The sequence below is a fragment of the Nicotiana tomentosiformis genome, chromosome 10 (genome assembly GCF_000390325.3).
Source record: "Nicotiana tomentosiformis chromosome 10, ASM39032v3, whole genome shotgun sequence".
Classification (NCBI taxonomy): domain Eukaryota; kingdom Viridiplantae; phylum Streptophyta; class Magnoliopsida; order Solanales; family Solanaceae; genus Nicotiana; species Nicotiana tomentosiformis.
Genome location: NC_090821.1, coordinates 31,020,411 through 31,046,907, shown reverse-complemented (window position 1 = coordinate 31,046,907; position 26,497 = coordinate 31,020,411). Strand labels below are relative to the sequence as shown.

General features: G+C 39.1%; 1 protein-coding gene and 1 long non-coding RNA gene across 11 annotated transcripts in view; one reads left to right on the top strand and one right to left on the bottom strand.

The window, feature by feature from the left end:
- The first annotated feature begins 14,569 nt into the window (after positions 1-14,569).
- On the top strand, positions 14,570-17,042 carry LOC138900523 (uncharacterized). Its single transcript, XR_011411589.1, has 3 exons — positions 14,570-14,967; positions 15,609-15,964; positions 16,319-17,042. It is a non-coding gene; the product is annotated as an uncharacterized lncRNA (long non-coding RNA).
- Positions 17,043-20,432: 3,390 nt separating this feature from the next.
- Positions 20,433-26,497, bottom strand: part of LOC104088809 (sugar transporter ERD6-like 8) — a 99,728-nt gene continuing 93,663 nt past the window's right edge. For all 10 annotated transcript variants that reach the window (XM_070187381.1, XM_070187382.1, XM_070187380.1 and 7 more), the window contains one exon: positions 20,433-20,864. In XM_070187381.1, coding sequence (XP_070043482.1) covers positions 20,805-20,864 — 60 coding nt within the window. In that variant the 3' untranslated portion in view covers positions 20,433-20,804. The remainder of the gene's footprint in view (positions 20,865-26,497) is intronic.

The window sequence follows — 26,497 nt, the reverse complement described above, 5'->3', positions numbered from 1 at the left end:
CACTATCTTAGCATGAATATCTAGAATAGTATGACATAGGGACAACCAATCCATGCCCAGAATCACGTCCAAATAAACCATACTAAGTAATAAGAGATCAACTCTTGTCTCCAGTCCCCCAATGGTCACCACATATGACCGATACACACGGTCTACAATAATAGAATCGCCCATCGGCATAGATACATAAACAGTCGAAACTAAGGACTCGCGGGGCATATCCAAATAACGAGCAAAATATGATGATACATACGAATAAGTGGAACTAGGGTCAAATAATATGGAAGAATCCATGTGGTATACTGAGACAATACCAGTGATCACTGCATCTGAAGCAACGGCCTTTGGCCTGGCAGGGAAAGCATAGCATCAAGCCTGACCGCCACCTGATCGGCCTCCTCCTCTAAGGAGACCTCTAGCTTCCTGAGGCCCACCCCGAGCTGAGCAGCTGGTAAAGTAACTAGTGCAGAAGTCATAGCTTGGCCCCTCTGCTGATCTGGACCTCCCAAAAGATAGGGACAATGCCTCTTCACATGACCAAAATCACCACACTCAAATCAACCCCGCTCCGACAATGGCGGCAGGTACTGAATTTGACCCCGAGAACCAGAATAACTACTAGAAGGACCAGGCACAGATGAACCCTGAACTGATAGAGCATGAGATGAACTCTGAGCAAGGAGGGCACTAAGAGATGACTAACTCAGACGAGCACTGTATGAACTATGGCTAGCTGATGCACCACGATGAACCAGATGAGCGGGCCTATAAGGACGATCCCTGCTGTGGTGGGACTGCCCTCCAGAAAAAACACCGCTGAAACCACCCGAACCAAGAGGCATCTTAGCTTCCCTCTCCTGACGCTCCTGATTACGTACATGCTCTAGCCACCTAGCAATATCAACCACCTCATCAAACCTAGCACCTGATGCAACGTCCATAGTCATGACGAAGTGCAGCCCATAGTTGAGTCCATCAATGAACCTCCTAATCCTCTCCCTCTCCGTGGGAACCAACCATATAGCATGATGAGCCAACTCTGTAAATCTCATCTCATACTGGGTCACAAACATACCCTCCTAGCGCAGCTGCTCAAACTGCCTATGCAACTCCTCCCTACGGGTCTATGGAACAAACTTTTCCATGAAGGGAATTGAGAACTCATACCACGCAAGTGGTGCAGCGTCGACTGGGCTGCTCAACTCATAGGCCTCCCACCATCCGAAGGCTGCCCCAACAGATAAAAGATAGTAAATGAGACTCCACTAGTCTCCAGAATACATGTCGTACGAAGAATCTACTAGCACCTGTCTGAGAAGTCCTGAGCATCCTCTGACTCAACCCCACTAAATGCTGGAGGCATGAGCCTCCCAAACAGCTCTAGCCTCTTTTGTTCCTCGTCACTCATAGGTGGACCTACCTAGGCCTGAGAAACGACAACTGGCTAGGCTGGTAGTACCCCCGATGTCTGAAGTCCCTGAACCACCTACTTTGGAGTACGGGCGGCAGGAATCTGAGCACCTCCCCCGACCTAAGAAGTGGTTAGTGCTGCCTGAATTGAAACTGCCTGAGCAATGCTAGTGCATACAGTCAATATCTGGGCCAAAGCCTTTTAAAGGTCTGGAATCACAATGGGCACAGCTGGTGCTTGAGCTGATCCCACCGGCTCAACCACATCTGGTATCTGCTACTGAATTGGAGCAACTGGTGGCTCCACATGTGCTGCTCTTGCTACTGTACGAGCTGCACCTCGGCCTCTACCGCGACCCCTGCCTCTCGCGGCCCTAGCTGGTGGTACTGGTGGTTGTCTGTCCGATTCGGTAGCACGTGTCATCACCATCTATAAGAGAATAGAATAAAAGAAGTTTAGTTTCTGGAATCAGCAAATTCTCATGATAAGAATACAAGAAAGTGAAGTTTACCTATTGGTTCTGTAGCCACTTGAAGATAAGTACAGACAACTCCATACCGATCCGCAAAACTCTACTAAACCTGCTCATGACTCATGAGACCTATGTAACCTAGGCTCTGATACCAACTTGTCACGACCCAAACCTCAACATGTCGTGATGTCGCCTATCACAGAACTAGGCAAGCCAACAATCATAAATAACTACGCATTTTAAATTAAAAACATGATGAAACAGGTTTAAGAGTGAATAATCTCATAAATAATTGATAACAAATAACGTGACTCAATAAAAAGTCCCCAAAATCCGGGTCTCATTGAGTACATGAGCTACTAACTGTCAATACAGTCAAAACTTCTAATACAACTGTCTGGAAAGAACTGTCGCCCATATGGAGCTCCGGAACAAGGTATGCGATCGCATAACCAATATGCGGACCGTATATCGGTCACATAATTGGTTACAAAATGGCCAAAAGAACTGTCTGTGTGTGCGGTCACTATGCGGTCTGCATAACTCTTCTGCGGTCGCATAGTGCACCGCATAACGGTTATGCGGTCGCATAGTCGACCGCATAATGGCTTCCAACTAACCCAATTAACTACGTCACTCTGCGGCCATTATGCGGTCCGTAGAGTGATTCTGCGGTCGCATAATGGACCGTAGAAATGCACTTTTCCGCAGAAACAAATTTTTCTTTACTTTTCCATGCATTGTTCAACCCAAAAGGTCCAAGCCACGGCGACCTTGCTCGCCGCGAATAATTTCTACAATCCTCAAACACGCAATCCTAGTCTGGCACCATGAAACATTATTTTCTTTTCAAATTTTACCAGGCTTTACACTTAAGTTCTTCAAAAATTTTCGGGGTGTTACATTCTCCCCCGCTTAGGATCATTCGTCCTCGAATGAGGGTTAAAACATGTTATTAACATCTTATGCAACTCAGTTTGTTTCATACCACATTCGAGCAGCTACAAATTTGACTAACTCGCAAAATTTTCAAAAGTTTTGCCAGAGTTTCCCTTGTAACTAGGCCTATCCACCTGTCAGAGAGCCCCAAAAAAACATCCTAACAACATATACGTAAGCCAACAACTTAACACAATACAAAACAACACCAACTGTGGCCTCACAAGCAATTATATTACCAGAACGGAACACCCTTCACATCAAATGTACAAATCATACATAATTCATAGAAAGAAACTTTTAGAATACTTTGTAAATGCATAGCTATTTAAACAAGTAAGGATACTTTTCTTTATTTTTTCCTTAGTTTCCCAAGTAGTCTCTTCAACCTGTTGGTTTCGCCATAGCACTTGACGGAGGCAATCTTAACTTCCGGACTTATCTAACAAGGATAGCAAATAGTCGCTCCTCATAATCTAATTATCCATTAACTCCACCTTCTTACACATAGACACATGAAACACCGGGTAAACGGAGGTCACTAATAGGGAAACATCATTCTCATAGGTTGGCCTATTTTCTTCAAGACTTCATAAGGCCTAGTGTGACTAAACAAACTTTACCTCTATTAACAATTCACATAGCATCCTCATGGAGGACATATTGAGAATAAACCATTCACTATATTCAAATCTAAATTTCCATTCCAAACACCCAAACTAAACCTTTGGAAACCTCCAACGATTACTTTAAGATGTGCTAGCTTGAATATTACCATAAAACTTCCTATCCAATATATTTGATCACGAGATAATGCTTCTTCTTTGACATTTTTGAGCCTTCAACCCCCACTGGTTTCTATAAATATGAACAACGAGGTTAGAGATTGGCTAAAATTATTCAAAAATCCATCAAGGTACTGGTCACAGTATTTTAGGAGGTTATATCCTAAGAGACATGAAGGTTACTACCAATAGTACTGATATTGTTAATCATTGTGATGACATCATTGATTCGACACATGAGGCATAGAGTTGCCTCATAGGCATTGATAATGTAGGGACCATGTTCATGATTCTGAGATTTAAATAAGTGAGTCAGTTTAGACATGTGGCATATGGGAGGTATAATCGGAAGGATAAAGACATTAGCGTCACTTATTCTTGGAAAGCTATGAGTCATGAAGAGGACAACAATAATTGTTTCATTCCATACGTGCCTTGTTTGGCAATAGTAGGCCTCAAAGAGAGATAACACTTATGTGATACCAATCGCCTCCTGGAGTGTAGGAAAAAATCAGTTTAACTTGAAATGAGAATATTCTAACACCCTGAATGTGATATGGGTTTCAAAATACTTGAAGTTGCATTATGCTCTTAACAGTAACTAGCAAAAAGGAATCTCTACCACAAGCCTACGAGGATGAAAAAGAAGTTGAGCACTTAACCCTTCACAATAGTTGATCCTATATGAGAGGACTAGAGATACGACGAATCTGTCTTTCAATTCAACATGCTCATGATATGTGTTAGATTCTGAAATATTCACGAGTGAAACCACATAGCTAGGATATCCTAATATTGGGGTTGAGGGACTTACTTGCTGTCCCTTGACTGTTGGGGCAGTGCCTTAGTTAGTGGCCCTTGACTCCGCACCCGAAACATTCATCTGTGCCACGTCGGCACACCACCAAATGACGCCTCCCACACTTGGGACATGGGGGCCTTTGCTGCAGCTGAGAATCCCCATTTGACTGGACTTGCTAATTAAACCCATGGTTGCCTTGCTTACTATGGCCCCACCGCTGCTGATCAGGCCCTGATGGTAGTGCTCTAACTGAAGACTGAGCAACTGACTGTGTGGGTCTGGATGACACTCTCCTATGTAATGCATTTCCACCATTACCCCCACTGTATGAGCCACTAAGATTGCCCATGGAACGGGTCTTTTTGTTATTATCTAGCTCTCTCTTCCTTTTTAACTTTCGATCATCCGTAGCTTGAGCAAACGCCACCATATTTCCATAATTCATATTAGAATTGAAGGCAGCTGTAGCGGCCTCATTAATTACCAAGGGACTAAGTCCTTGCACAAATCGGCGCACTCTAGCCTCCATAGTGGGCAACATGTAAATAACATACTTGGACAGGTGGGCGACTTTCATATGGTACTCCCATATACTCAGGCTACCTTGCCTCAGGCTCTCAAACTCAGCGACACGGGCCGCCTTAGTTTCAGCAGGCAAGAAGTGGCCAATGAAAGCATCGGTAAACTCACTCCACCTTACCGGAGGGCTCCCTTCTTCACGGGACTCCTCCCATAGTTCAAACAAAGAATACGCCACCTCTTTCAGGCGGTAGGAGGCCAATTCCACTGCCTCTATTTCAGTAGCATGCATAACTCTGAGAGTCTTGTGTATATCATCAATAAAATCCTAGGGATCTTCCTCAAGATTAGTACCCGTAAACACTGGAGGATCTAACTGAAGAAACTTGTTCACTCTGGAACTAGCAGATTCCCCTGGCTGACTGGAAGGAGCAGGCCCAACACTCGATCTCTGGGCCTGAGAAGTAAAGAAATATTTTTGGCAGAAAAGTACATTTCTGCGGTCCATTATGTGACCGCAGAACCACTCTGCGGATCGCATAATGGCCACAGAGTGAGGCAGTTAATTGGGTCAGTTGGAAGCAAAGATGTGGTAGACTATGCGACCGCATAACTGTTATGCGGTGCATTATGCGACCGCATAACTGTTATGCGGTGCATTATGCGACCGCATAACAGATATGCGGATCGCATAGTGACCGCATACACAGGCAGTTCTTTTGGCTATTTTATAACCAATTATGCGATCGATATGCGGTCCGCATATCGGTTATGCGATCGCATACTTTGTTCCGGAGCTCCATTTTTGGGTTTTTAAAACCCGACCCTATTTCGTTAAATACACTCTTTGGGCCATTTTTGAGACATAATTTGATATTTTAGAGTGAGAGAGTGAGTTCCCTAGAGTGAGAAGGTGTTCTTCAATAATTTTTCTTCAATTCTTGCTCAAGTTTTGGAAGATTAAGAAGGGAAGCTCACCAGGTCTTCATCCTAGAGGTAAGATTCTACACCCTAAACCCTAATTTCGAAATCATCTGAAAATGGGTAATTAGCAAGATAATTTTTGGACATGAGAGTTGATTATTTTACATGCATGTGATATCAAGGGGTGTAGGAAGATTGTTGAACTAAGCATGGCAAAGATTGGGTTGTGGGATAATAGAATCCTTCATAAAAGGACCTTGAAACCTTGTGCACACCTAGTGTTTGATAAAATACTCAAATGAGCTAGAACCATGATCATCTTCCTAATTTTGATTCAATTTTTTATATTTCTATAATAGATTGAAGTTGCTAAGAATTTCGGAACATTTAGAGTGTAAGGAAGCTCAAGTGAGGTATGTTGGCTAAACTCTTCTCTTAGAATTGAATCCCACGATATTCAAGTAAATTATGTAAGTCCCGAGTGATTCATTATGAAATTGGCTATTCCGAGTAAGATTGGGTTGAACAATATATGTTCAACAAGCATCACAAATGCTCTATTCATGTTATGTTACTAATTGAGCATGTGTTAAAATATGGGCTGTACATTAATAATGTTTCGACTTTAAGTCAAGTTCAAATGAAGGCTATTATGCCAAATTTTGTGAAATATCTCTATATGCATTAGACTCTAAATTGCTCACATGTGTACTACACACTTTGATTTGAATTGTGTTTGTTGTTGATGATGAGGATGATATTTGAAATTGATAATGTGAGCATGAAATACTGAATATGGCAACGTGCCAAGAATGATCTTATAATTATGGCCACTAGTGCCAATGAAATGAAAAGATGTGAAAGTATTATGAAATGCGATGATTGATCTAAAAAGGTTGATGTCTCAAATAAGACGGCCTAGCTGATCGGGTCGTGATCGGACACCATGCCGCACACATGGTTTTGATTGTACTGGAAATTGGTAATGATAGTAATTGCGGTTGATGTCTCTAATGAGATGGCCTAGCCGATAGGGTCGTGATCGGACTCCGTACAAAATTTACGGTGGTATTGACATTGACAGTAATTATGGTTGATTCTCTAATGAGATAGCCTAGCCGATCGGGTCATGATCGGACTCCATATTAAATTTACGGTGGTATTGGTATTAATAGTAATTGTGGTTGATTCTCTAATGAGATAACCTAGCCGATCGGGTCGTGATTGAACTCCGTGCTAAAAGTACGGTGCCATTGGTATTGTGAACAATGGTATATCGATACTAAAAATCTCCCAATGTGAGATATGGAAATTAATTTGAAAACTGTCTTGATCCTAAATTGAGGTTTGGTGTTGATTAAGGCTTTTATTGATATTACGATAATCTTGTATTTGTCATTCTATTGAGAGGGTGTTTAGTTATACATACTAGTACTATTCAACGGTATTGACGTCCCTTTTGCCGGGGGCGCTGCATCTTTAAATAGATGCAGGTGGTTCCACAGCAGAAGATATTGATCAGTGATAGCAGTGCACCTTCCTCCCAGCTGACTTGGTGAGCCCCACTTCATTCTGAGGTCATGAATCTTTTGTACTTTATGTATTCTGTTTGAGGTATAGCCGGGGCCTTATTGCCGGCATTATCATTGTACTCTTCTTTATCTATAGAGGCTCCGTAGACATAGTGTGGGTTGTGTATTGGTGCTGGGAAAGTCAAAGCATATATATTATGTTGTGTTTGTATTACTTGACCAATTGAGACTTTAAAAATGATGAAACTATTGGAAATGAATTGGTATTGTAGACGTGGACACCTTTTGTCCAATTAAGGAAAATATGCATTATCTCCATTCGTGGATGTGTTTGGGTAGAATGAAATCTAACAGGCTTGCTCGGTCGGGTTCACTCGGTTGAGCGCCAGTCGCGCTTCTCGGTTTTGGGGCGTGACAGTACACACACACACACACACACACACACACACACATATATATATATATATATATATATATATATATATATATATATATATATATATATATATATATATATATATATATATATATATATATATATATATGTGTGTGTGTGTGTGTGTGTGTGTGTGTGTATATGTCTTTTGGACATGTTTCCCTCACGTATGTCATTCACATAATTCAACAGTTTATTGATAGATATTATTCATGACCTACCCTTAATTCATGTTTATATCTTAGACGCATGCTTAGGGGTGTTGGACGGGTAGGACTCGGGCACTCGTCATGGCCCATCGATTTGGGTTGTGGCAGTATTAATCTAAGTCATTTAGTGCTTCCTCATAACTGTTCATCTTAAGAATGACAACCTAATCTCATTTTCTACTTTGGTACTTTTATTCATCTATTGTTGATTCACCTTAATGTTGATTTATAATCCACTAGTGATAACTGCAAACTTCTTACATAATACATTTACACTAGGGCTCACGTTTCGTCGGCTAACATCTAAAGTTATTAGCCTGATCCACCTAGGGACGATACTATACTTCAATAACCGTATTTCATAGCATCTCAATGTGATTCATCTTATGGGAGGTATTCTAACCCCATGCAATTCATAAAATCCCTTCTCGTTGAATCATTACTTCAATCGAAAGCTATATTCTAAGAATGATCCTCTTATCATTTATCACAACTACACTCTTATTCTACTACCAGGGCAGGATTCCGTCTCTTCTAAATACTCCTAGTCTTAAACTCCTTTGAGTTCATTCAGGCTATACTGAGCTTTCTATAACTTACGAAAACCATCAGCTCTCTTGTTTTGATGGGCTTAATCCCTAGGTCTTACCTATTCTCGTCACCTTCTCACTCACCTTACTCATATCCACCTAAAACCTTGTCTCTCGATCATACTTTAGCTTGTGACCTACACATATCTATTTATACTACTCGCAACCTTCATTTAACTTTCTAGCACCATACATTTTTGTTTATTTTATTCTAGAACCTCAAGCGAGACATCACGTCACCTCTAAACATTCATTACTCTCGTAAATAGACCTCTCGGTACCTGGAAACCATAGGCTGTAAGATATGCTACTAATGATACCACCATCATTTTTGGATACTGAATCAGGACGCTTCTAGCCCTCTATCTGAGGTTTGGACTATTCACAACCTTCTATACAAAAGTATCTCGTATCTTCTTCACCTATACCTTACTTACCTTTAAATCTTGCATTGTATCTTCTATCGATTCCATAACTTCCCTTCCACATAGGTGGAATTTACATCCACACCGTAAAGCTCTACTATAATACTTGCACCTCTGGTGCATATACAATCTAGCAGAAGTTTCATACTAACTTCTTATGACTCAACTTATATGGAAAAATATGAAAGCGAAAGAAGGGTAACATTTCCTAAATTCCCTTTAGCCTCTCAATTATAAGTGTGGCGCGCAACACACCCATAAGTGAGACTCTACTAGACACGGCTTTGTAGACTCCCTAGGACACGACCTGCTCTGATACCACTTTGTCATGCCCTAACCTGGGGAGGCATGGCTGGCACCCGATATCGTACTGGCCCGAGCGAACCACTCTGTAACTCATTTTTTCTATAATTGTCATGGGACGAGATGGCAACAACTCGTAATGCATAACTATAAGTGGGTAAACTCTGTATTAGCGAGCCATTATACTCAAATTATGAATACACACGGGTTGTCAAGTCTTCTGACATACTGTACACGATGAACCTGTGTCTACAAAGCCTCTAAGAGTATTTGACATGAAAACATGGTCACGACAGGGGCCTGAACTATCCATAAGTATATATATATACATAGGACAGTCTGATAACCTCTTGACTCGGCTATACTACATATGAAATGGAGCTTCACCAATCCTCAGTTGGATATCAACTCCATCTATGTTAAGATCCTGTCAAACTGGATATCTAAACCTGCAGGCATGAATGCAGTGCCCCGACGATGGGACATTAGTATAAATAAATGTACTAAGTATGTAAGACAGATAACATATGAATAAGGAATTGAAACTGAACTGATATGTATATATGATATACTGAAAGTAATCTGGAGGGTCAATGAAATTCGAGAATCATACTTACCTTATTCGGACTCGTAACATATCTAAATTATTGAATTATCCAACTTACCTTACAAAGGATTTAGATTGAAAAGGGAAGGCTCCGTTGGCCGAGAACATCTAATGTCGCGACTTTCGTATATACATTTAATTTGCATTATGATATACCTGAACTTGTTCCCATATGCTATATGTACTGGAAACCATCATATTATGGAACTTCATCTTATATCTGAATAGTTACCTCAGACAGATCAAACATCTCTAGGGCTACACTAAAACATAAAAGTGGCACTTACGCATTTCAATGGAGACCGTCCGTAAGGCTCACTCAACATGAATAACCAGTGGCTCGTACGTGCAACATAGTCCATCCCTACGGCTCACAACAATCATGAATAGCTAGGGGCTCGTACACGTAACATAGTAGACCATCCGTACGCATCATAATACAGGTCTGGTTATGCGTGCAACTGAGACTGTCCAAAACCAACCCTCATTATGCACCTATGCGTTCATAGACCGTCCATAGGTCTTCAAAGTACACCTACGTGTTCATAGACCATCCGTAGGAATCATGTCTTATACATATTCATTTCATATAACTCGTGCAGACATCATTCAATCATCAATAGATAAACTCGTATTCATAAACAAATATGTTCGTGAGTAACTCGTTACAATAACCAATCCTTATTCCTTAGTCGCTTTCTATATTATCGTTCGAATTCTATATTATTTAGTCGTAAAGAACATTGTAACTATTTCAGAATCGCACTTTTATCCTTATATCACATCACGACTAATTTTTGGGGATTACATGATTCTATCTACTTTTAGCTATGTAATATGCTTAGTTTGTGAGACTACTCGTTTTATATATATATATATATATATATATATATATATATATATATCAATACGTAACAAGAGATGTGGGATTAACGTTCTATCAACTTATATTCTTATTGCTAAAGTTATCATATTCTGTAGTTTACGAATCTATAGGTAACGTATATCGTCTCTTAACATCACCCTTATATATAATCAACCTTACTTAACTTGAGAGCAACGTGACTTTTCTTCATGGGTCTTTATCAGTTTTGTGAACACAAACTTGGTAAGTATTGGAAGTCAAGGCATTATTTAGGTTGAATAATTCTTATCATTCTGCAAACTATATATTATTCTACCTTGTTGAACTATTTGTGTATAACTTTCCCTCATTATACGGACATTATATTGCTTCTGATTCATTAGACCATTCACATGTAATCCTTAATTGACATATAGATATGTCTTGTTACATATAGAAGACAAGCACCTTTCGGAAGCTCTATTTACTCCTTAAGAATATATGAAACTACGACCAACACAATCCATTTCAATATTCGTATGACTACACTCGTGAACGGACCATAATCGTCAGAATAGTATGTATAGAAAGACACGCCCCCTTGAATTCCTTATAAGGGCAACGTAACTTACAGAATCATGCCAAAGAAAAGGAAGGAAGACCTTACGTACCTCATAATATCCTATCCAATCCTCAAGCTAACTTAACCTGCATCTCCTGTGTCTACAAGCAATGAACAATACTATCGTCACAATACGAATGTCATAACTTATCGCATTTGAATGACACAATTATTCTATAAGAAAACTGACAGCACATCCCATGTTTATATGAATTCCCACACATCACAACAGCCAACAACAACTTAAACAACATCTATAATACTCATATTAAGCCTCCCAAATAGTCTATCATTCAATAACCTTACTAACAAGCTTTTCGATAGATATCTCACAAGTTCTAGCTTCCACGACTTAGCCGCAACTTGGATAAGCTTAAATATATGTATAGTCAGAGTTTCCTTAACTTTAAACAGATAGACCAACTCGAATTTGAGATTACTTCACCACAAAGTATCCTTCTAACATAGCCACAAGAACAAGGAAGCAAAACTAGCAGGCACTTCGAGTTTCTCGGCACTAGAATCCCTTTGGAAGACATGAAATCACCTAGGGTTGATATAAAAACCTTGGAGGAGTATTTTACATAACTTAAACAACTTAAACCCCCCACCCCCCGGACACATTAGATAGAACCACAACAAAATCTGCAACCACAAGAAGAACAAGAACTCTTTAGCGCCACAGGATTCCCAACACTTGATTTGTGTTGTTTGTCCTTTGTTTGGGTCTTGAATCATGAGAGAACTTTGAGAGAAGGTTTTAGGTGTCTGGGATCTGAATAGATTGAAAACGATTGAGTAAAAACGGGTTGTAGGCGTCACATATATATCAAGATATCTCAACCGAATAAGTGGGTCCCATTGGGAGCTGCTTGCGCAGTCTCGCACAAATATGAATATCATTCAACTCCAACATTGTATCAACGGACGGCTAAATAAGTTAGAAACTAGACTTGTAGATCTTCAATTTTTTAGGTGGATCATACCGTAATTCTAAGTATATTGGGAGAAAAGCTCAACTATATTTGACCTAATTTTCAGCACATTTATGAATGTAACTTGTGATCACCTTTGCCAACTTTTGTTCCAAAACTAACTTGACTTCAAAACCTAACAAACGACTATCATACCACTAAAATAACTCATGACATAATCTACTTATAATGTTAAGCACCCTAGTCTCACCCCAAAAGTACATGTTATAACATTCCCAACTTGTCGACTTTCGACGAAATTTATTTTCTTCAATTCGTTTAGTTTCTAAGCCTTCCGACATCTTGGTACTTGTTAATGATGATCTTAAATATTTGTAATATCCAAGGTAAAATGAATAACTTACTTTATGTACTTCCAAAGATGATCTCATTTTCGAGCTTACATCAATTGATTTACGACGTACTTTTACGTATGAAAATATGGGGTGTAACATCCAAGTTCGCAAATGCGACGAACGGGCTTTTGAACTGGGCAGTTATGGAATTTCAATTTTTTTGTCCCAAATCACACAAATACTCGACCTAGCTCATTTTGGAAAAAACATTTGGCAAATCTTTGGCCTTTTAAACTGAAAATACAAGCTTGGAGTTAGGGTTCTTGCACTCACACTTGGGAGTTGAAGATTTGAAGACTTTGGATGAGATTTTCTTACCCAATACTTGAAACTTGTTTATGGAAATATTCATTGTGAAAGTTTGGATTAAATCTCTTGTTATGCTTAGTATTGAATGATTTATTAATTATGAAGTGAATTAATTTTTTCTTTAATTATTCTTATTTTTTAATATTTTTAAAAGGGATTAGCTAACCCTAGGACTCGCCCATTAACTTCGGTTTAATCTTGAAAAAGACAAAATCGGGGTTGAAAAAAATTAATTAACAATAACTTGAGGCGTTAATCCTCATTTTATAGATTCTACCTAGGGATATGATTGAACTATTTGTAGCTACATTCGGGTGTACTTTATTCTCCTAATTATTTTAGGTATAATTCAATTAGGAAGTCTTGTTAGTTTTCAGAAGAAGCTAATATAGAATTATAATCCAAGGCTAATTAACATAAACTCGCTCATATGTGTAAAATTATAAAATACATTGAATCATTACTTGAGTGTAATTTCCCGTGTATCCATGCTTGTAGTCATTGATCATTTTACTTTCTTTCTAGGTTAGTTTACATTTTCGTATTAGTTATAATATTTACTCAAAAACACGTAATAGTTGTTGGCTTAGCATAATAAGCGATAATTCTCTTACTTGCCTAATCACCTATATATTGTTCCCTGTGGGATTTGACCCCAACCATGTTGGGTTTTTATTGCTAATGACTGTGCTACGCTTTATTTAGAGGTGTAGGATTGGACTTCACCAGACTCCCAAGGAATCCCATCTCACAGCGGTAAAATGTATCATTAGATATCTTATCAGTATAACTGAATTTGATTTATGGTATCCTTGCTCTAACAATTTTAATCTCAAAGGATTCTCAGATGTGGACTTTGTAGGTGACGGAAATGGTGAAAAAGTACAAGTGGTCGTGTCAATAATTGGAAAATGCTCTAATATAATGGCATAGCAAGAAACAAAATTGTATTGCGCTATCAACTACAGAGGTTGAATATCTCGTAGTTGGAAGTTGTTGTACTCAAATATTATGGATTATTCATTAACTTTTAGACTACGACCTTCATCTAATCTCCACTCATATTCTATGTGATAATACCAATGCTATTTGTCTATCAAAAAAAATTGTACATTACTCTAGGGCCAAGCATTAAGCATGATTTTATTCATGATCATGTTTTCAAAGGTGATATAATGTTATAATTTATTAATATCGAGTTTTAACTTGTTGATGTTTTTAAAAAACCTCTCTTGAAAGAAAGATTTTGCTCGATACGAAATCAAATTGGTATTATGCCTGCTCCTTAAAGATTTTTACTTAATAGAATCCTACTATATTTTCAAAAATATTTTATTGCCTTGTGCAATGTATAGTCTTTTGATGGCATCCGTTAATTGCATGACTGATTTTCATTATTACCTGCTATATGAACCACCGAAGAAACTATTCAAAATAGCCACTTCATCACCTTTTCCCACATTTTCTCTTCAATCGAGATAACCCCTCACACTTTCCTTAAGTCCTTTTAAACCATCCCCCTTCACTCTTCTATCACTTCATTACTACTTCTCAGACACTCGTCTGTTATGGCTAAACCTAAAACCTTCTCCTTTTCCAATGCCACACGGCATAGCCACTATTTTCAGAAAGCCCAAACCCCAGAAAAACTGTTGATCTAGAATCATCCCTTGATTCTGACCCTCTCAAAACTGATGATGAAAGTAGTAACTCTTCTGAAGACCAAGTAATAAGCCAGAAAAGGGTCGGTAGGAGACCTATGGACCAGACCCCAAAAAGGTTTGCTTGCAAGAAGGGAAAAGTTGAAAATATTGATTTTGGGCATGAGGACAAGATGCTTTTCTACGGACCCCGGAGAAATCAAAGTTTAAATCTCACAAATCAATATTCATGGTATATGGTTGCACTGTAAGTCTCTCTCTCATGAAGGATACACATTGTGATGTTGTCTCAATCTTGACTTTTAACGATTATTACCCATGTTTGCTACTGTTGGGAACATTGTGTATGAAGAACATGTGCGAATGTTCTATGCAAACTTGTTTGTCAATGATAAAGACTAGTTGAAATCTATGATTTTGGGTACTCATATTATGCTTGATGCTTATTAGTTTTAGAAAATCTTTTCTTCAAAATTTCATGTTTATGATGTGTTTGTTCTAAACTCTTGGCCAAAGGATTTCGAAGTTTCTCTAGATGAGGCAAAAGTTATGCTATCTGAAAATTCCCCAAATATTGGCCCTAAAAGCTTGAAATTGGAACATGACATGATTGCAACTACTCTTTTACCAAGAACTGGTTCTTTTAGCTCTTTGATTACCAGAGACATCTTTGTACTTTACTGTCTTGTGCAAAACAAAAGGCTTGAATGATTTATATGGATCCATCAGTACATGCTAGATAGTATTAGAGAAGTCTCATCCTCTGCCTCATATTCAACATATGGTATACTTATCTCACATATTTTTGAAGTGATGAAAGTAGACCTTCCACCTTTTTCACCTAAGCTTATCTCTATCACTTATGATAAGACTGATTTTACTATGAAGGCGAGTGAAAGCACCCGAGGCACCAGCAAATGCTGAACCACCTTCTGATCCAGTTAAGATACAGATGACTGCTTCTAGCAACCTACATCAGATTCAGTAAGGGTTGGAAGGCCTGACAAGCATGCTCATAACCATGCAGGAACAAGTTGACAAGGAAGGAGAAGTGACAAAGGAGATAGGAACAGATGCAGCTAAGCTAAGGACGGGCATTGGAGCTACCAAGAATCAAGGGATCAAGGCTTTCCAGAACATGGCAGACATGATGGACAAGCTTTTCAAAGATGTTGAGACCTCATATGGTTCCTTTCTGCACTAATGTTATCAGCACCCTAAGTACTTTCTAGGGAGAAACTAAGGTTGATTATGTGCTTCGCCAAAAATAATCTTTTGCCATAACTAGTATTTTTATTATTAGATTTTTTGGACTATATGAAATTATTTGCTACTACTGTTATTACCCTATTTGTCTTGCATTGTTCTATCCTTTTTTATTGATGTCAAAGGGGAGAAGTAGAGAGGAAGAGGCAATGAGTCACCAGGAGAACCACTTCAACAACACAGGGGAAGCACGCAAACATACAGAAAAAATATCATTCACATTATTACTCTTTTTTATTATCATCATCAAAAAGGAGGAGATTGTTCAACCTTAAGTTTTAATAATGACACATTTATTAATGGTAATACTAATTTCATTTTAATCTGTACAGGAAAATAGATCAATGGAAGAGAAAGAGACGATAACTGCAAAAGGAAAGGAATGCAAGTGATATGTCTAAAATCAAGTGATCAAGGAAGAGCTAATTGAGATTCAAATATCCGAGATCACAGGAAAATCAAAAGAGCGTCAATCAGACAACTCAGCTTACGGTAAGATATGTCACCTAAAAGAAATGATAGAGACATCAACTCTCAATCAACATAATTGTCCAATAATCCCTCCGAAGGATATGGCAAGCACAAGGAAGGAGACCGTATTCTGTTATATGAATTCAGTCATCATCTATTGACTGGATTCAGAGGCATCTCTTAGAAAAAGTCTTGCCTCAATCAAAGAAATATATCAATCTTGCCCACTATCAATGAAGATCTTGTTCACTGAAAATAACTCGAGACATCAACCACTGCCTATATGAAGAACTCAAAGAGGGAGAAAACTGTGCACAACTTCACATACAAGCTTTTTACATCTTTCTTGTTCTTAGTCAAATATTGTATTCTTGAGTTTATTAGTGTCACAAAAGATAGAAAGAAAAAATAAAACAATCAAGAGGTTATGTCAAAAGTTGGACAAACATTCGTCTGTATATCGTTGGCGATGAACGAAGGAAAACCACTACCATTGTAACAAATCATTCTTGAAGATCTAAGAGAACCCTTGTGACCCAAGGGAATTGGATGTAGCTATCACACCGGTACACAAACTAATATAAAACTCTGTGTCTCACTTATTCTATCTTTTTTTAATTCTCTTCATTGTTATTATGCTCTAACCTAGTTTCTGCAGGAAAAAGAGTCGATTAATATCATAGTTGGTCAACTGATTTTTAAATTTGGCACGATCCACCCCTTCCCTCTTGTGTTTCAGGCTATTTTATCTTGAGATACAAGTGCAGTGACATCCGATATGACGACGTAGCATCTAGCATAAAGGAGGGATAGCCTGTGCCTATGGTGTCAAAACCAGTACTATAGTACTGGAATTATCGAAGTTGATAGTTCCCCCTACAACTAAGATTCTAACTAGCATTATAGCATCCGTTTCAGAACTGTAGAGCTTGATAGAGGGCATATTTCTCTTTCTTGTTTCAATGAATTTCAAATAAAACCATAATAATTCCCACATATTACGACGACCGATAGGTCGTTTTGAGTACTAACCCTTATTTCTACGTTCCTAGACTTCCCGTAGATTTACTTGATGTTTCTTGGTTTGCATGCATAGTCCGTGTCACTTTTCGAAAAATATTTATATGAAATTTTGATTAAAATGAAAATTTTGATTAAAAATAAGGTAGGGTTGACTACGATCAAAATTCTTGGTAAACAATCTCAAATCGATATTCTGACGATACCGTTGGATTCGTATCATGATTTGGACTTGGTCATATGGACAGAATCGAATTCGGAGGTCCCTAGGTTGATTTGACTTGTTTTGCCGAAAGTTAACAATTTAAATGTTTGAAAATTTACTAGGTTTGGCTGTAGCTTGACTTTGTGGTTAACGGGTTCAGATTTTGATTTTGAGACTTGGTGTAGGTCCGTTTTGCTAGTTGAAACTTGTCTGCAAAATTTGGTACAAATCGGAGTTGGTTTGATTGGATTCTGACGCTTGATTGTGATTTTAGAGTTTCTTGAGTTTTCTTTGAAATTTCATGCATTTTGATGTCCAATCCGTAGTTCTAGATGTTATTTTGGTGTTTTGACCTTGCGAGTGAGATCGTATGAGGTTATTATACTTGTGTGCATATTTGGCCACTGTGGAGCCCGAGGGGCTCGGGTGCGGATGAGTTTTGGATGAAATGCTATAGCTGGTGCATTCCTATTTCTGGTGTTGGTCTCCAGATCTCGCATTTGCGAAGTCTGGCTGGGAAATGCGATCCTTGCTTTTGCGATCAAGACATCGCATTTGCATGCAGCGGCCTGGGCTGGGTGATCTCGCAATTGCGAGGAATGAGTTCGCATTTGCGAACTATCTGAGGTCGCATTTGTGATTCAGTGTTCTGAGGTGTGGTAATTTATCGCATTTGCGAGGGGGGCTGTTCGCACTTGCGAACATGTTATCGCAATTGCGACTACTGGGCTTCTGAGTCAGTGTTCTGGGGTGTGAGCTTCGCATTTGCGAAGTAATTTATCGCATTTGCGAGTGGGGCTGTTCGCACTTGCGAACATGTTATCGCAATTGCGACTACTGGGCTTCTGAGTCAGGGTTCGAACATGTTATCGCAATTACTAATATTATCGCAAATGCGACACCTGCAGCTGGGTAAAAGATGGAAAAGTCGGGACTTAGCTCATTTTACACCATTTCTCAACCTTAAACACTCTCGAGGTAATTTTTCAAGAGATGTTTCTTCCCAAAATCATTAGTAAGTAACTTTAATCCATTTCTTTTCAATTACCCATTACTTTTGATGTGTTTTCAACATCAAATCTAGGATTTTCATGGTAGAAATTAGGAATTTGAGTAGAAATTGGGAATTTTATTAAATTGAGATTTAGACCTCAAATTGAGTTTGAATTTCGAAACAAATCACATAACCTGGCTCGGAGGTGAATGGGTAATCGGGTTTTGGTCCGAATATCGGATTTTGACCAACCGGTCCCGGTGTTGACTTTTGCTGAATTTTTTCAAATTCATTAAATATTGAATCTTTTTCACTCGTGGGTAGTTTCTAAAGCCTAATTTGAATTATTTGAACTATATTTGGTTAGATTTGATTTGGTTGGAGGCTAATTATAAAAGAAAAGATGTGGTTGTGCCTTGATTTGGTTGCAGAGCGAGGTAAGTGTCGTGGATAACCTTGACTTGAGGGATTAGGACTTGTTGATCTATTTTCTACGTGTATTATGAGTTGGGACAACGTATATGTGAAGAGACGAGAATATATGCGTTGCCATTGGGTTAAAGCATGCGGGTGGAAATTGCTTCTTTGTGTTTGATTGTTTCATTGACTAAGTTTTCCATGCTTAGGTTAGATTATTACTTCTTTAATTATTCGTCTCGAATTTATTGTTTATTTCAAAGATGTTGGAAATCTTGAAAGTTGAATTTGCTATCATGGCATTACAATTGAAGTGAAATTGCTTCTCGCCTTGCATTGTTAATTCAAATTTATATTGTTGCTTAATGAGGAAGAGTGAAAAGCACGAAGGGTGTTGTCGTGCCTTATTTGCATATATTACCATCTATTGAGAGGTTGTGAGGATTAAAGCACGAAGGGTGATGCCGTGAATTTGATTGCTTATCATCATTATCATATCATGTGAGGTTGAGAATAAAAGCACGAAGGGTGCTGCCGTGCCATTTTATTTATGATATTACATGGTGAGGACGAGAGTAAAAGCACGAATAGTGATGCCGTGCCATCTTTATTACATTGCCTTATTTAATTCCCGTATTGGTGATTTACTTGATTACAATGTTGCTCATTTCGGAAAGATATTATTCGGTGATTTCATACTTGTCGTTCTTATAATATTTCCTTTCACATGTCCCCTCCCAGTTAATATTTTAGCTGTTGGTATCTTGTCATAACCTCTTCACTACCTCGTCAAGATTAGGCTCGACACTTACGGAGTATATTGGGTCGGTTGTACTCATGCTATACTTTTGCATTTCTTGTGCAGATGCTGGCATTGATTCCAGCGACGTCTAGTGGTGTTCTGCTCGGATTCAGCTACATTTGGAGACTTGAGATATAGCTGCATAACGTATGCAGCCCTAAAGTCCCCTTCTTTATCTATTCTATTATTTATCTAGTCTCAAACAGCTGTATTTGCTTCAGACCATATGTGCAGTACTCTAGTTTCTCATGTATTCGTGACTCCGGATTCTAGGATATGTTTAGATATCGTCATTAGTACTCTATTGTTTCATTTTAGACTTTTTCGGTTTATTGTTTATTAATATTTTATTTTGGATTGTTAAAATTAGTTAAGAAATCTAGCTAATGTTGGCTTGCCTAGCAAGTAAAATTTTAGGCAGCATCACAGTTCCAAGGGTGGGATTCCGGGTCGTGACACATATATAATTTAATCTTTTCTGGACAACATCCAATATGATCAAACACACTCAAAATCAGAAGTTAACAGACAACCACATGTAAAACACCTCTTTCATAATTAATTAGCACTATCAATTTTATAATTGACAAGGGTATTACAACTTTACTTTGATTTATTCTAATTAATTTTAGTGAATCGAAGAAGATATCTTTAATTCTTCTATTCTTTTTCCCTTTTTTGTGGTATTGATTCTTTAATGCTAGTATACACGACTTAGTTGACGTGCAACATCCTTTCAATTCCTTCCAATTTCTTCAAAAATTATCACTCGACCAAATATTACGAGGCCAAATGTAAGCGTCGCATTTTTAATAAAAATCAAATTCCTTTTTCCTCCTTGATTACTTTCAGCTCATGAATTGAGTGAAGCGTGAATTTCTTCGAGCCTTCTGCCTTTTGTTTCAGGGATCATTTTGTAGATAAAGATCGTAGCAAGTAGGCAAACAAATGCATATAGGAAAAACGTTCCTGCATATTAAGAAACAAGAAGAGAAAATGACATTATCCATCGCCTTGTATTTTAAAAAAACAAACGTATTTTCTCATACAATTATGAGTTTATATAATTATCTAATATCTGATGAGCTGAAAGCAACACCTAGTCAATTAAGCCTTCTCTACACCTTAGTACTATCTCAATTTGCATGACACTCTTTCTATTTTGACCGTTTCAAAAAATTTAATATTGCACGGCCGGATCCAGCCTTAAGCTTGTGGGTCCCCATAAACCTAATAGTTTTTTCTCAAAATCTGTATATATATTAAGAAAGCCATTTAATATCTATAAATATTTGACTATGAACCCACTAAATATTGTATATATAACTTGAGGTCGTTGTAGGAACCCATAAACTTTAAATTCTGGATTCACTCTGCTTGTAATGTTATTTTACACAACTTGTACCAAGTTATTATATTTTAATCAATTTAACTAAGAGAGAATTTCAGAAAAGTACAATCCAAAACACTACATCTCATCTATATGGTCATATTATTAAGTTAGCCCTTTTCATTTTTTTTGCAATATTATACACTTAGTATAATATTGTATACTATAACGATCCGGCCGGTCGTTTTGAGAATTTAAGTCCTGTTCGGCAGCATAAGGCTCTGAGCAGCTTCGTATTATGTGTATTGACTTGCGTGCGTGGTTGAATTCAGTTACCGGATAATTCAAAACACTTGGTCCCTAAAACAGATGCTTAATTCGTAGGATTTTGACCGTAGTCAGAATTGTATGAAGACAACTCCGGAATGGAGTTCCGTCGGTTCGGTTAGCTCCGTTGGGTGATTTTGGACTTAGGAGCGTGTCCGGACTGTGAATTTGAGGTCTGTAGCTGATTTAGGCTTGAAATGGCGAAAGTCAAATTTTTGGAGATTTTAACCGGAAGTGGACTTTTTGATATCGGGATCGAAATGCGATTCCGATAGTTGGAACAACTCCGTTATGTTTTTTGGGACTTGCATACAAAATTTGACATCATTCCGGGTTGGTTTGATTGGTTTCGGCACGAGTTTTCGAAGTTGGAAGTTTTGAAAGTTCATAAGTTCGATTCGTGGTGCGATTTGTATTTTCGACGTGTTGGATGTAATTTGATACCCCAAGGTTCTGGTATTGGAACCCGTGAGTTGTGATTTTATCCAAGGTTCGGTACCTCGTGGAGTTTGTTGACTAAAACCTGATGTAAAAGCGGTTGTAGTTGCTGAGTTATTACTTGTCCTTTGTTGTATTTGTGATTCCGGATTTAGGTTGTGTTCCATTCACTTTTCTGTGTCATTTTTATGGTATTCCACTGATACTTGTTGTTTCCTTTCTTATTGCCATTACTGTATTGAGAGCCATATTGCATAGTCTTTATGTAGATATCATATTTTTGTTGGTCATATACTTATACTTGTACAGTTTATTAGACCAGTGGGTATCTTGACTGTTCCTCGTCACTACTCCACCGAGGTTAGTCTTGATACTTCCTGGGCACCGCTGTGGTGTGCTCATTCTACACTTCTGCACCTTTTTGTGCAGATCTAGTTATTTATTCGTTAGCTAGATGTATGGACTGTTGCTGTGGAGACTCAAGGTAAACCTGATGTTGCATTCGCAGGCTTCGGAGTCACCTTCAAGTTTTCATTTTACACTGTTTATTCTTATTTCTGGACAGTTGTATTTGGAAATTTTCTAACAAACACTCTGTAGAGCTCATGACTTGTACTACCCGTTTTGAAAATTTTAAATTTTAAGTGATTTCTATTTCAAATTGTTAGATGTTATTTAAATAATGTTGTTGTTTCAATTAATGTTAGGCTTACCTAGTCCCTAAGACTAGGTGCCATCACAATACCCAACGGAGGGGGGAATTGGGTTGTGACAAGTTGGTATCAGAGATCTAGGTTCATAGGTGCTACGAGTCATAAGCGAGTTTAGTAGTCTTGCGGATCGGTACGGAGACGTCTGTACTTATCTTCGAGAGGCTACAGAACTATTAGGACAGTTTTACTTCCTTCATTCCTATCGTGCGAAGTCATTGATCTCAAAGTTTGAACTTTTATCATTCCATTCTCTCACAGATGGTGAGGACACGAGCTACAATTAATGATGACATTACCCTCGGAGCAGATGTCGCTAGGGGAAGAGGCAGAGTCCGACGAGGAGAACATGTCGCAGCTAGGGCACCTACCAGGGCAGCAGTTGAGGAGCCGCCAGTAGCTCCAGTTGGGGGACAAGTACCGGAGGCGCCTGCTGTTATCCTCGGACTTCAGGAGACTTTAGCACAGTTCCTGAGCATGTTTGGTACATTGGCTCAGGCGGGGTTGACTCCGGTTGCACCAGCTATTTCACAGACTGGGGGAGGAGCCCAGACTCCCTCCGCCCACACCCTAGAGCAGCGAGTTCATATTGGTCAGGTTCCAGGTATCATGGCGACACAGTCTGTGGTTCCAGTTTAGCCCGTGGTCAGGGCAGCAGCATCTAAGGAATAGCAGTTTAAACTTGCAAGGTTCAAGAAATATGACCCTCCTACATTTAGTGATTTGGCTTCAGAGAGTGCACATGGTTTTTTGGAGGAGTGCCACCGCATTCTCCGCACTATGGGTATTGTTGAGGCGAGTGGGGTTGCCTTTACTATATTCCAGCTCAGGGGACCGGCTTATCAGTGGTGGTGGGCATATGCGTTGGGTAGCCCAGCCGAGTCAGCTTCACTTACATGGGTTCAGTTTTCAGAGATGTTCCTGAGAGAGTTTGTACCTCAGTTCCTTCGAGATGCATAGCGCGCGGAGTTTGAGCAGCTGCGCCAGGGCACTATGTCAGTGTTAGAGTATGCCGTGAGATTCAGTGATTTGGCCAGGCATGCACCTGCTTTGATCGCCACAGTTAGAGACTGTGTCCGTAGATTCATTGAGGGACTCAGGCATGACATTCGGTTCAGCATGGCTCGGGAGTTAGAGTCAGATGTTTCGTTTCAGTAGGTGGTAGGGATCGCTCGCCATGTAGAGGGCATGTGGGATCAGGAGAGAGAGGACAGGTGGGGCCATGAGAGAGAGTACATGCGAGATCAGGAGACAGGGAGGCAAGGAGGCCTCGTAGACCGGAGAGATCTACTGGTCATTATTTTGGAGGCAGGGTACAAGATGGTAGAGGTTTTATGGGTCAGCCAGTTCAGTTTGCACTTCAGGCTTCGCATAGTGTTTCCTTCAGAAGCTTGAGATTCCTGAGTGGAAGTGAGAGCATATTACCATGGATTTTATTGTTGGGCTCCCACGGACTTTGAAGAAATTCGACGCGGTATGGGTCATTGTGTACAGGTTGACCAAGTCAGCACATTTCATTCTAGTAGCAGTTACCTATTCTTCAGAGCGGTTGGTTGAGATCTATATTCGTGAGATCATTCATCTTCACGATGTGCCGGTGTCCATCATTTCTGATCGGGGTTCGCAGTTCACATCGCACTTCTAGAGGGCCGTACAACATGAGTTAGGCACACGGGTTGAGTTGAGTATAATTTCACCCCCAAAGTGATTGAATGTGGTTGTGGTAAGAGATTGAATGTAGTTGTGGAAGAGTTTAGTCAGAGGAACTCGATTTTGCATCATGCTTATGATGAGTAAATGTGAGGTTTTCAGCAAATCATGTGTGTACTAAGACGTGTAAGCTTCTTGATAAGGAGCCCTAAGGCATGAATATCTATCCGCCCATATGGTAAAAAGCAATAAGAGTATCAGAAGGAAGATACAAGTTGCAATAAGTAAAAAAAAATAAGGTGAAGAAGGGTACGAGGTACCCAATTAGTGAAGATTATCAGTATTTATCATTCAGGCAGAGAAATATAAGCATTCTGAGTTACTTTCAACAGTAACGGAGATATATACAATTGGCCACACCCATCTCAGTTATGCCCTATGGGAGCTAACAGAATATAGTTTAAGAGAAGGAAGGGATATCAGGATCCAGCTGCGGTTAGAGTAACCCAAAATTGTTGATGGATTGTTATCATTAGCTAACATTTCCGAAGATAGTACAAATGTGGTAATAGATCTCCTTGTGAGACACCCAGATGGTGAACTCAAGAATAGTACAGTCATATATGAATACTAGAATATTCAGAAGTTTCAGAAGATAGGCAGTGGGATTCTAGAAGGGATAAATATTTACCTTAGTATGACTCCAGCCCCTAAAAAACAAACGAGAATGTTAGGCGTCCAGAAGAGCCAGTGAGATAAAGCAAGGGGAGCTAAATGTGAAAGAACGTTTTGTTGAAGTTTTCAAAATAAAGTGATAGACAGAAATATTAGTCGGAGAATAAGAAGAGAGTAAATGAAGCATTATGAGTAAGAGGTGATAAATGAGTGATAACGGTAAATCAAAATATGACATGACAGAGTCTATAGTCAAGTGAAGAAAAAGACAAGAGGTGGCAGGCCTTGAGACAATAAAATTGTATAAGTCATACCCTCACTTCAAGAAATGAGTTGGTGACTCGAATGTGATTATCGAAAGGAAAAGTTTGACCCCCTGAGTAATAGAAATCAGCATGGGCTAATGAACAAGATAAGTTGAACATGAATTAGGGACCAAAGGGTTTGATAATAATCGGCATCGTGAGAATTTCAGAGATCGCGTTCCAGCAATAATAGAATAGACAACAGAAGAATGGCCTTTAAAATTCATTCAGGAAGACGCTTCCCTAAAGCAAGCACTGTGAGCATAGTTAAGCTTAAACGACTAAGTGTTCCAGTTACACTAGGTGTCACCCTTGTGCATAAGGAATTCAGTTATCCCTGATACAGAAGGGTTACCGTAAGGCAAGTAAGGGTCATTGATGATGTGAAAAGACGCCAAAGATGAAGAGGTAAAATACCTATAGGTAAATCGACACCTAGTACGTAAGGAATTCAGTTATCCCTGATACAGAAGGGTTACCGTAAGGCAAGTAAGGGTCACTGATGATGTGAAAAGATGTCAAGGATGAAGAGGCAAAATATCTATAGGTAAATCGTCGTAGCGCTAAATCTTAGTACTCCCCTAAAGGGGGGAATATAGTGTGATGTGGTATTAAGTCGGAGTTAAGTGGTTCAAATAACTATGGAATGGTAAAGGAAGAATGTGGTAAAAAGGCGAAAGGGATGAGGTTGTATTTATTCAGACCCTACAGATATATCACGACTCCAGAACATTATGCAAGCACGACGCCGAGGACAGGCGCTAAGAGTTCCCGGCCAGGATGTTATTGATAAATAAGTGCGAATGGACGCTTGATACATTAGGAGCCAGAGCAAGAGGTATGTTAAGACAAAGGATATATCCCAAGAGAGATTACGTGAAAGATACATATGAGAATGGACCAGGTGAAGATCGGAAGATAGCTTAAGCCTACATATCGGCTGATCAGAAGGAAGAGGAAACTAAAGAGTTACATCAACTAAGTAAATCAGGAGTCTAATTATTGGACCCAGAAAATTAGAAATCATGATTAAGAACATTGCAGAATCACTCTTAATATCATAGGTACAAGAGAGATAATACTATAACCATATTGTATAACGGCTCTACGAGAAAGCCAGTTAGAAGAGTACCAGCCTCATAATAAGTCAGTATGAAACTCCCATCG